The sequence below is a fragment of the Eleginops maclovinus genome, chromosome 19 (assembly GCF_036324505.1).
Source record: "Eleginops maclovinus isolate JMC-PN-2008 ecotype Puerto Natales chromosome 19, JC_Emac_rtc_rv5, whole genome shotgun sequence".
Classification (NCBI taxonomy): domain Eukaryota; kingdom Metazoa; phylum Chordata; class Actinopteri; order Perciformes; family Eleginopidae; genus Eleginops; species Eleginops maclovinus.
This window is the reverse complement of record NC_086367.1, coordinates 17787755-17799215: the sequence shown is the minus strand read 5'-3', so window position 1 is coordinate 17799215 and position 11461 is coordinate 17787755. Positions and strand designations below refer to the sequence as shown.

The 11461-nt window shown below is 39.0% G+C and overlaps 1 protein-coding gene across 1 annotated transcript; it reads right to left on the bottom strand.

Annotated features, from left to right (window-relative positions):
- Positions 1 to 1518: 1518 nt before the first annotated feature.
- LOC134881057 (TLE family member 5-like) lies at positions 1519 to 9903 on the bottom strand. Its single transcript, XM_063908175.1, has 7 exons — positions 9520 to 9903; positions 6891 to 6988; positions 6363 to 6426; positions 5835 to 5879; positions 5693 to 5755; positions 5415 to 5489; positions 1519 to 5228 (listed from the first exon to the last, which is right to left on the bottom strand). The coding sequence occupies exons 1-7, from the start codon at positions 9544 to 9546 to the stop codon at positions 4989 to 4991; spliced, it is 612 nt and encodes a 203-aa protein (XP_063764245.1). The 5' UTR covers positions 9547 to 9903; the 3' UTR covers positions 1519 to 4988.
- Between the last annotated feature and the right edge of the window lie 1558 nt (positions 9904 to 11461).

Below are 11461 nucleotides of genomic sequence, written 5' to 3'. Positions count from 1 at the left end.
ACAAGCTTCACGTGAATGATTGGAAAAGGACGGACAAAACAAATGAAGAAGTTACTGGGGAATAATCATTCGATACACCACATTTTTTCCAGGTATCTTGAACTTCAGTGCTAGTACAACCACAATTTCAAGTCATACTTGATTCCTTCCTGACCTTTATATAACTTGTGTAACCTATTGTGAAACTGAACATAATGTAATCATTTATTTCCGTCAGCCTATCTGTTTTATGCCATTTTTTTTGCCTTACATATTAGCTAGCATGACGTCTACGAGTGCGTACTCTACCTCATCGAGAAAAAGGACATCATGGTGTGTGCTATTCTCTGCTGTGTTCTTGTTGAAAATAAGCATACATAACACACTGACGCAGGGTTCATGTCTGGACCTGCAGCTGAAGGATTCCTCAGAGACGAAGGAATGGGGCTACTTCTGACTCAGAGGTGTTTTAACTTTAATTGCTCCCAAGTTAAACCCACAAGCTAGATCAGAGTGCTGCGAATTTATATTTTAAATTGTAGGTATATCTTCTGAGATTTTTATTTCAAAACCATGCCAAGACCTGATTTTAAAGGGTCAGTTCGTACCTCTATTACCATTTAGTCATGTAGATAGTTGGACTTGCAATCACCTTTGGAGTTATCAGCCTCCGGTGGCATTCACATCAATGACAAAAGAACCCTGGTTACTCTGGATAACCTACATGACTTGCTGAAGCGACAATAATACAATTATAACCTATAAAAGACTTATTTTCAATAACAAAATCACTGTTAAAACATGTGTCCACCAGAGGGAACTGACACATTTATCTGTCAACTGACATCAGTCGTGCTTAATCCTTAAAAAACGCTCGATGAGGGTTATTTTGAGCGCTTCAGTACAGCAAGTTTACATATGAGTGTGAGGGGTTAAGTTTGTGTGAATGTACATTCCTTAGACCGGTCTTAAATACCTAGGCACAAAATGGTGAGCAAATATCCAAAAAAGGCAGACTTATCGCTATCAACACTTAAATTATATATGAATATCCAGTAAATAATTTCTAGATGCTTCTTTTCTATCATTTTTACACTCTTCTGCTTCTAGACATTTGTATCTGCCGTTTTATTTTTTCCACAACTTAGAACAACCTTGTTTCCTTAATTTCTTTCCCCATTGCGTTGTGTATTAATTGAATCCTTTTTATTACCCGGCAAACAGTCTCCCCTCTGTCACGGGACCTGTTGTTTTTTAAATGAAAATCGTACACAAATCACCTCAAAATGGATATTAAAAACACTGTTCATTCTAAAGTTTCCCTTATTTGAGCCAACCAAAACTCATTGTACATGTTATGTGATCTGAGGAGCTGACTATCAAATAACATTGATTTTTACGTCAGATTTCCAAAAGCTACATTTCATGACTAAGCCTCAATTGAGTCAGTAAAATGATTTGGATGTCCTTTAATGTTTCCTTTTTGTCCTTCGGATTGCTTCTTTTTCCCCCCATAGACACCGACCAAAGACAAAGGACCACTCTCAATCACGTCTTTTATTTGTAAGGCACCAGAGAAGCTTCCTTACTGCTAAAAGGTTGATTCATTCTCATTAGAGTACACAGTTGCTTGTTTACATCTTTGTCATTTTTTTTTTTGTTGCCCCAGGTATCTTAAAATGAGACCGTGTTCATTTACACGTTAAACTGTTTTTTTCGTTTGCACAAAAGAAAAAGAGATACATTTACAAACCTAGAAAACAATGTTAAGTGTTACTGCCTACTGAGAGAACAGGGGGAGAGAAAGCAGGAAAAACGACATGGTATACAACATTGTGCCTCTCTTTAACTGTAGGCTTGTAATGCACACATACAACACCAAAGTCTTCCATGATACACACACGTTAAAAAGCAGCTTTGAAACATACAAAAATGCTTTAAAAAATATGTATATTGATATATTCATATGTATACAAATTGGCCCTTCACAGCAAAAACAAACACACATACCATTCATATGTCTGAGTTTTGCCAAAGGAGGTTTTCTACAAGAGACTGACGTCAACTTAGTGGGGGCAACTGATGTGTTGTCGCACTCCATATGTTAAGGTCAAATCTCCAGGGAGGGAAAGTCGTCAGTTCCCCAACACAAGCACAGACAGGAAGGAGAAAAATAAAGAGCCACAACTTGACTGCATTTCAAAATAAAATACAGGAGAAAAGTTTAAGCCCCGAACCCCAGACGTGCTCAGACGGCAAAGGGTGAGGTGTCAAAGCTCTGGAAGCGTTACAGGAGAATAACAGCTCGTCCCACAGTCAGGCAATAAAGAGAAACAGCGTGACCAGCAGACAGACCTCTTTAAAACATCTGTCCTCTGAATGCACCCTCATTACGCTGATGATCAATGAGAGAGCACTGCTGCCCTCTGCTGCATTCAATCTGAAAAATGACCATTCCTCAAAACCTCAGCTGTCCCAATTCCATACTTCAAACAATATCTGTTAGATTGTGTTGCAGTTAGTACACAACATTCAATACACCTAATCGCTTTGACTTATACCTGTATCAATCCATGTAAATATATTCAACAATCCAGATACAGAAATTAATTCAGTTTTTTGTTTTAACAGATACTTACCTGGACGTCACTTTAATGTTCCTTTTATTATCAGGTGTGAAACCAAACTTATTCTGTTGCTGCTTTAACTCCTGAATTTCCCCCATAGGGATTAATAAAGGTACATCTTATTTTATCTTACGATTTGATCTTGTTTTCTGAGATGTAATTGGAGCTCTCTTATTGCCAATAGATTACATGCCTCCAGCTGTGGGCAGAAGCTCCTGCATTTCTTTTGTGCAGTGCATTGTGGGGGATACGAGTCCATACGAGCGCTATAAAAATGAATAAATCAGTAGACTTATCAGTTAACTTATTTGAATGACTGTGTTGCTATGATAAACCAACTGTGCAAGGACACGTAATTAGTAATGGTAGATGTTATCAACGTGCAATGCTTTAAAAGTTGACGCCAGGAATTGTGGGGCGGCATCATCTTCTTTCTTTTTATAAAGTAAGCCCTATGTTCAAGAAAGTTAGAAAGGAAATAAAAAGAACGCTCAGCAATAAGAGTTACACCAGCTGTTTTTACGACTGCTACGAAACATTCTGTCAGGCTGTTTCACTTCACAAGAGACAGTTACACTATTGGACAGCACCATGGTGCTACTCATCACATGGGCGTTACCGTCAGTCTCCCATCACTGGCATCGATAGAGTTGCAATTGTTGGACCATATATATATTTAAGTGTGGCCTAATCTTTATATTGTGGGGTCTTTGTGGTGTGGTTTCCATTGTAACTTAATAAATGTTGGTATGTAATTTGATTGGTACCAGTCCTAAGTCAACACAACATGGCAGACTAGTCATATTAGAGGCTGTATTTAAGAAAAATCTGTATACTCAATCTCAGTGTACTTTATAGAATATGCATGTAGTATGGATTTGGGAAAATGCTCTTGATGTAAATCCAGCTTGAGTTATTTTGCAACAGGAACAATAAGTTGGTTACCAGGACAAATTCTGACTGTGAAAATCTCATTTAATACGCTGTTTTCAGAGGGAACGCTTGTTTGAGTTGCTTACAGAGCTTTAGCAAACTCACCCCGGACACATTCTTCATTAAAACAATGCAAAAATTAAAAAAAAAAAAAAGGGAGGAGGATGTTCCCCTGACAATCACACACAAGTTAAACAAGACAGGAAAAGACAGGTGCTTGATACAGTCTCAGTCTGAACTGGGGTGCTCTTCTAACTTACAGAAGTACAGTACTCGTAAAGTTTTTCACGACTCTCTGGTTCTGAAGTTTAGATCCTGCTCAAGTTTGTCTTGGTCCGTTTAAGAGTGGACCAGCACGAAGGAGGGGCAGGAGCAGGGGGGGTGGGGGGGGGGGTAGTGTGAGGAAAATACAAAAGGTGCTTTAAGAAAAAAACTAAGTTAAATTTAACAAATGTTTTCTTCTTTCCAATCACATTCACTCAAGCACACACAGACACACTTTCTAATTAGCCTGTCTTTAACTTCACGAAAACCACAAGTCAAAATAAAGTTTTTTTCAGAACTTTAATCCTTGTAGTTTAAGTCATGGTCCGTGCCATGTAGCGTGCGCAGCAGCAGCAGCTAGGCCTATGACACACAAACTTTAATGGAATAAAATTGAGGTACAGAGCTAAGGTAATGCATCCAGTGGTTGGTCGTATGAAAATGCAATTCAGGTCGTTAATGCTTGAAGGGTTTGAATGCAAATGTCCCTTTGAAAACATCCCATTACACATTAGACCAAGATTCAATTTGGCTCCAAGTACATGAATGAATGGTATGACTGCACACAGCTCCAGACATTTTTATCTTTTGGGAAAAAGGGAAATGGAGCTGTACGTTATGAGTGAAGGGACAGCGATAGAGGCAACTGAGATGGTGTTAAACTGCTTACTGTGACTGGAGAACGGCCCAGTAAGAAATCTAAGGGACAGCGGAGGATATGAACAAAAAACACCGGATCTGATAACAAAAAGAGTCAAGAAATATAAACCAGTGAGAGGCAGATCTGTGTAAGGGACACTGCTGTTAGCTTTCATCCTCAGCTCTCACTCCAAATGGGAAAACATTAACCTTGGTTAAGCCTCATAACAGTGGCTCACATTTAAAAAAGCATCTATTTAAAGTCTAGAAGCCTGAACTGAGTCTATTACCACTAAATTATAAGAACATTTAACTCTCACTCTCAGCCATTCAGCAGTTTCCGTTCTCTGCACATCCAAAAATCTGTCCTCTCTGCTCGTCATCATCCCTGCAGTGACTCTTCTACATCAACACTCAGCAGCCAGACTTACATCAATCTCCATTTACAGTTACAGTTTTACCTTTCATTTTTGTTTTTTTTTAAATTTATTTTGTAGACACTTCACCCCACAAGAGCCCCCTCCAAACCTCCTCGCGGCGTCGGCACTAGTCTGACTTGTCCCCGTCCTCCCCTCGGCTCGCTCTCTCTGCAGCTTCCCGGGCCTTGTCCTCCTTCACCGCCTGGGCCTGGCCGTGGGAGTAGTTGGCCAGGATGGAGGAGAGGGAGAGCAGGCCGGAGCTGGAGGAGACAGCGGGCAGGGAGGGGGGGGTGAGGCCCAGGGGCAGCGGGGCCACAGGTAAGGCCAGGCCCTGGAGCTGGGACAGGTGCTGCACCTGGAGCTGTTGCTGGAAACACAAGCATGGTACAGACATATAAATGAGTTCCTAATAATGCAGCACAATTATAGGGGGTTTTATGCAAAAATCATACCCATAAAAAGGTGCTCAGCTCTCTAACTCATAAACACTGCACTTTTTATAGTCAGAATTCACCCATCATCTATAGATGCTTGCTGGGAGAAAAAAGCTCACCCGTATAATGGAGTTCATCTCAGGGGGTGTGACTTGCTTGGCTCTATCGATGGCGCCCATGACTTGCTGTTGATGCTGAAACAAAGACATCATATGGTCAGGCACAACCAAACATGTAAATACAACAAAAAGTGGCTAACGGGGAAAACCATTTTCAAGATTTGGGACAATTCTGCATCGTCAATAATGACCAGAAGAGCTTGTTTGGTAACTTTAAAAAGGCATACAAACAAACACACACACAAGAAAGAAGTATTCAAGAACATGCGTGTCTTTACCTCTTGTGACAGGTAAGGCAGCACCTGAGCACAGATTCCATTCAGTCTCTTGACTATTTCAGCCTGAAAAGAAACAAGGAAGTTAAAAAAGGTCAGACCATCAAACTATTGGATCTAAGCTACAATTCACAAAGATGGTTACCTGTTTGTGCATTTCAATGTTCAGACCGTAGGACATTTCATAGTACTACAAAAACAAAGGAGAAAAAGACACATTATGATAAACTGAAGCTTTAAATCGGATAAAAATGTTTAAACACCCAACCAGAATGCTTCTATATAAAGAACAGGATGCCACATATATGCACACAAGTGTAATCTTAGATCTAAAAGTACTGTTTGATATGTACAGTAAGTGTATTATTCAATGTTGGTTATGGGAAAAAATTGCAGTTGTCACAAGTTATGTAATTGATCATTGGCTATCACAGAAGCTTCAAAAACATGTATCAGTTACTGATCATGTGATGAGTGAACACGAGGAAGCCACTAAGTGTAACTCGATTTGTCATTATGTATGACTGAACTAATTATCAGCCACTACATACACATCGCTGCCTCCATTTCTATGCTTATACTGCAACACTAATTTACTTTGGTCGGTATACTAGAGGAGATAAGATAATAAAACAAGCCACATGTCACTGACAAGGGTTATTGCAACACTTACCATTATATAGTGACGCTGCATCTCTGACTTTTCAGAAGCCAGTTTATCACACTCCAACTTCAAACTGCAAATAAAGAATACAAGTATTAAACAAAGATCAGTTTAATGGAAAATCTGTCCTGTGATGATAAGTCTGCAATTACATTAAACTAAGATGACCTCTGGCTTGCTCCGGCTTCATGTTTGGAAATCATATTTCGCAAAAGATAACAGTTTCCATCAAATGGAAATACTTCTTGGTGAGGCTCCCAATACTACTAATTATTTGCCTCTAAAATCATTTGCGTTTGATGGATTAGAAAAGTATTTAGGCCTGGAATGCAACAATCATCTTCCTAATTGCGGAGACATATCTAAGGTAAATCAGCTGACATGCAAATAAGACAATAGTTTTAAGATTTAGACTCTTAGAGAAAGACAAACAATAGCTTAGACTAAGGCGAAAGAGACTAGCTTAAAAAGGAACCAAAACAGCACTGAAGTGACTTGCATTTCCCAAGTTAGTGTATGGAGATGTTAACTGCATACCTGTGGTACTGTGCTTGGAGGAACTGGAACTCATCCTTGATGCGGTCGCAGGAGTCGGAAGTGGTGAACTTGAGAGGTTGACCGGACTGAGAGGATGCCTGGAGAAGAGAACATGATCAGCTTGTATGAATTCACACAGAGGCATAAATCCATTCACAAAGATCCCTGCATCTAGGTACAGACGCTCAGTCTAAAATAAGGATGCACTGATACCGATTTGGGGCTGACTCAAATAGCTGGATTGGGTATCGATGACAATGGGGCATATATATTCAATTCAATGCTTTGTTTGAATACCGTCTACAATATACTAAAGCTTCAATTCCTTCTTAAGCTTTCACCAATTGGTCGGTCCATCCCGAGTTTGAAACATTACGTTTGGATGGTTACATATTTATTGTTGAGTAAAGGAATTACAGAAACTTTGCAGGTTCTGGTTAAGTATGTGTTGTGTTGTGTTTGTTTGTTTGACCTCTGAGATTAACCCCTTTGAGAGGATAGCTAAAATGAAGGTCAGCCTACACTGGGGTTCATGTCTGAGTGTGAGCGTAACGTATAAAATGAGGTAAAGACCACTGATTAATTTGACATAACATTCTAACCGAGCATCTGTCTTTAAAATACCATGGTCCAAAGCATTTTAAGGCCAACAGTTGATTGAGGAAATGTGTTTAAAGAAGGAAGATTAAAACGTGCCACTGCTGACCATATGTGAGATGTATTAAGGGGCTGCATTAGAAGTCTGGTTATGTATAGACTACACTTAAACCATCAATCCAAAGCTGTAATCCTGGGGTTTATCCAGTTCCCTAAACCTCATTACTCTCTAAATAAGTGGCACAAGAGCAAGAGGTTTCCAGTGGGATTATGGGACCGGACAAAGAGGACGGAGTCACCATGCGAGAGTGAACCGCGTTACAGAAGCACAAAAATATAATATGGACAATTGATAGTACATTTTAGATTCTAATTCTAAAGAAATAGCATAAATTCACACTAGAAAGCTGCAGTTTTTAGGATCTTTTTTCTCTAAATGTGCACAAAAGATTAAGCAATAGTGCATAATATTACAGGTTTTGTTTAGTTGATAAGCTAACTGATGATCTGTTTTTAGTTCTGTAATTCATCAACCACAAAAATAATAATAACTAAAAGGACAAATATTCTTCCGTTCCAGCTTTTCCAATGTAAGGATTTGCTGCTTTTCTTTGTTTTAAATCAATTACAAACTGGATATCTTGGTATTTTTTGCCTGATGGTCAGGCAAAACAAAACATAGGAAGAGGTCTCTTTTGACTTTGGAAAACTATGATAGGAATGTATCACTATTTTCTAACACTTGCCAGTCCAAAGACTCTATACATTTTTAAGAAACATTTGACTGATCAGCACGTTCGCTATGTTGCGTTTAGGAGTTTCTGAAGTATGCACATCTTAACTGAGTTTTTCATCTATTTTTTACATTTTAGTGGTTGACAAAAGACGGCTTAATTCAGTTTGGTGCCATGAATTTGTCATTACTTCTTAAAACAGTTTTTATCAACATATTATATGTTTTGCCAGCAGCTTCTTTTTGGCCTTGAGGTCATTTTTTGTTTCTTTAGGCCTCGAATTCAACCCTTACAAGACTCATTTACAGCCACAAATATTTCTTGGAATTCGTATCATTTGGAGAATACATCTTTTTCCCTCCAGTGCCCACCAAACTATTTTGTCAAAGTCGTGATAAGGACATTTGAATCATCTTCATATTTATGCTACATGGTTTGTTGACAGTAGAAACACTAATGTTAGCAAACCAATGCAAAATACCACGCTTACTTCCTCTCCGAGCCATTCATTTAAATGAGCTGTTTTGACTAACAGCCTGAGGTGGAAGAAGAACTCAGATCTTGGACTTAAGTTAAAGTAGAAGTACCGGAGAGTAGGAATACTCTGCTACCAATACAAGTCCTGCAATCAAAATGTTAGTGAAGTAAAAGTAATTTCAGTGTACATATTATATGCTTTGATTATGATTATTGATGCATTACCGTGTTTATTAAAGCTAGTAAAGGTTCAGCTAGTTTTATTAACTTTGTATACTGCAGGGTAGCTTGAGAATTTACTCCAGTTGTTGCTTGAGTTAAGTCTTATTAAAGTGTTGTTTATATTTCACATTTTTTATCCATGTGAAGTAACTAAAAAGGTACAAAATACATGTAGTGGAGTAAAATTACACTAATAACCTCTGAATTGCAGTGGGGTAGAAGTATAAAGTGGCTTTAAATTGAAATACTAAGGTAAAGTACAAGTACCTCCAAATTGTACTGAAGCACAATACTTGAGTAAATGTGCTTGGTTACTTTACACCACTGCTAACAGCTAGCTAACGGCAGACTGTGTTTGCAGTTAAAACAAGAAGTAAAGTGCTACAGCCTGTATTTATATTAATGTAAATGCCTTATTTGATACGTCTGCTTTTAATATTACGGTGCAAACGTCGTGAGGAGAGGCAGAGAGGCAATTTGAAGCTGACAGCTACAAACAGCACAGCTAGTATCAGCTGTCGGTTGCTACAGCTAGCCGTTAGCTCGTGTTGCTAGGTTGTTTAGTTTCCTACCGGGACAAGTTCAACCGGCCAACTTACCGAGTGCCTTGATTGAGGAAACATCATGTCAGCAGTGTGTTTCGCCTTTTTCCCTTTGGTCTTATCGAAACACAGGGCTAGCTGGCTAAGCTAACAGGTCCCCAGATATTATTAAATGATTGGAGACGCTATTCGCACTTTGTACTCTGTCATCGTTTAAAATAACGTTAGCTAACGTCAAAGCAGCGGGAGCCGAAGATCGTCTTCTTATCTTTACAGTCGGTAAAAGAACCGCTGCTTCCGAGGATTAATCGGCTAACAAAAAATAAAAAAGGTCTTCAAAGGAACATCAGGTTTTTTTGGAATAACGTTAACGTTACACCTCCCCGGGGAAACCCTGGATGTTGACACATGAGCCCCCGACTTTCCTCTGCTTTGAAGAGAAGAGCAGCAACGGAAAACAAACCGAGCCGCGGAGGAGCGGGCGCCCCGTGTGACACAGCGCGGAACTGAAGCCTCGTCCAAGGCTGCAGGGCCGGAGCCACGGGCTGCAGGGCCGGGACGACGGCTTCTGGGACCCTGGGGACAATCTGCAAAGGTGGAAGAACTGTTCAGATCCAGACTCGTGCACAGATACACCCCAAAGGGGGCTCCAGCACCTGCCCTTTCCCCCCCTCCTATTCATAAAAACGTTTTTTGCAATCAATAACATCATCTAACATAAAACAAAACAAAAAAAGAAACCTGTGTCCAATACACTTCATTTAAAGCGTGTTACTTGTTTTATAATTGTGTGCCTTAGTATAGAACCAGAATAATATTCAACTAATTATTTTGCACACAGTAGTATCTTAACATTACAGTTGTAGCATTTTCTTATTGACCGTCATTACTGAGGCATTGTGCCTGGTGCCTTTATGGAGAAAGAAATCAAAGAAATATGGAGGTTAAAGAGGGATTGCATCTTTGTCCACAGAACTGAGTTTCTGTCGGTCAGAGGGATAGATAGTTAACATGTGAGAAGAATTTAAGGAAATATATTTCATTTCTTTGTATTTCACTGTCATGTAGCTGTGTTTGAACCAACCCCATGGGTTTGTTTAGAATACACAGTTTATTATCCCTCAAAACTGTCACAAAAGTAGTTATCCAGGCATATGCTGTATTTATATGCCCTTACTCTTCTAACCTCCTGCGCACATGCCTGTTCAGATCCTGTTTTGGTCCTGCTGTCAAAAAACTCCATTACGAGTAAAAGTCCTGCGATCGAAATCGCACTTAAGAAGGGTACAAAAATAGTCAGGATGATTCTCATCAAGTATCACAAGTAAAGTAGGCTACTCATTCTGCAGTAACATTTTCTCAATTTGTGAGTTTTATTTATTTATTTATTTTACACAGTACAATGTGTAAAGTAATATAAAAACGACATTTGTAAACAACATTATTTCTGATAGACAGAGCATTCCTGTTTAGGGCTTTCCTTCCTACCTTTTTTAAATAGTTAAGTTACCTTTGAGAGAAACTTATTTTACTGGTTCAATGTTAAAGAGATGCATGTTTAAAGTTTAGCATGTTTCTTTTCTTTAGTTTTTTGCGAAATCTTAATCTGAAAAAGTAACTTTGGATGTCATTATACCCCTCTGAAATGGCATGGTCTAGAAGTATTGAGTTGCAGAAAATGGAAAGACTCTGGTAGAGTACAGGTACTTTAAAATCATGCTTAAATTCAGTATTGAGCAAAGGTACTTGGTTGCTTTCCAATACTGAGTCTGATAGAGGAGCCCCAATGGTCCCAAAATCTGGCGGGGGCTTACATCTGTTCAACTTGGTCCTTCATTCACCTTTAACATGTAATTGTTATACAAAATTGTAGACTGAATTACATAGACAAGGCAATCAAATTAAACTGACCTTTATATTGATTAAATTGCAGATTTACTTTTGAGTCGTTAACATTCATGGTTATGTAATTACACAATTCAACAACATACCGTAGGTG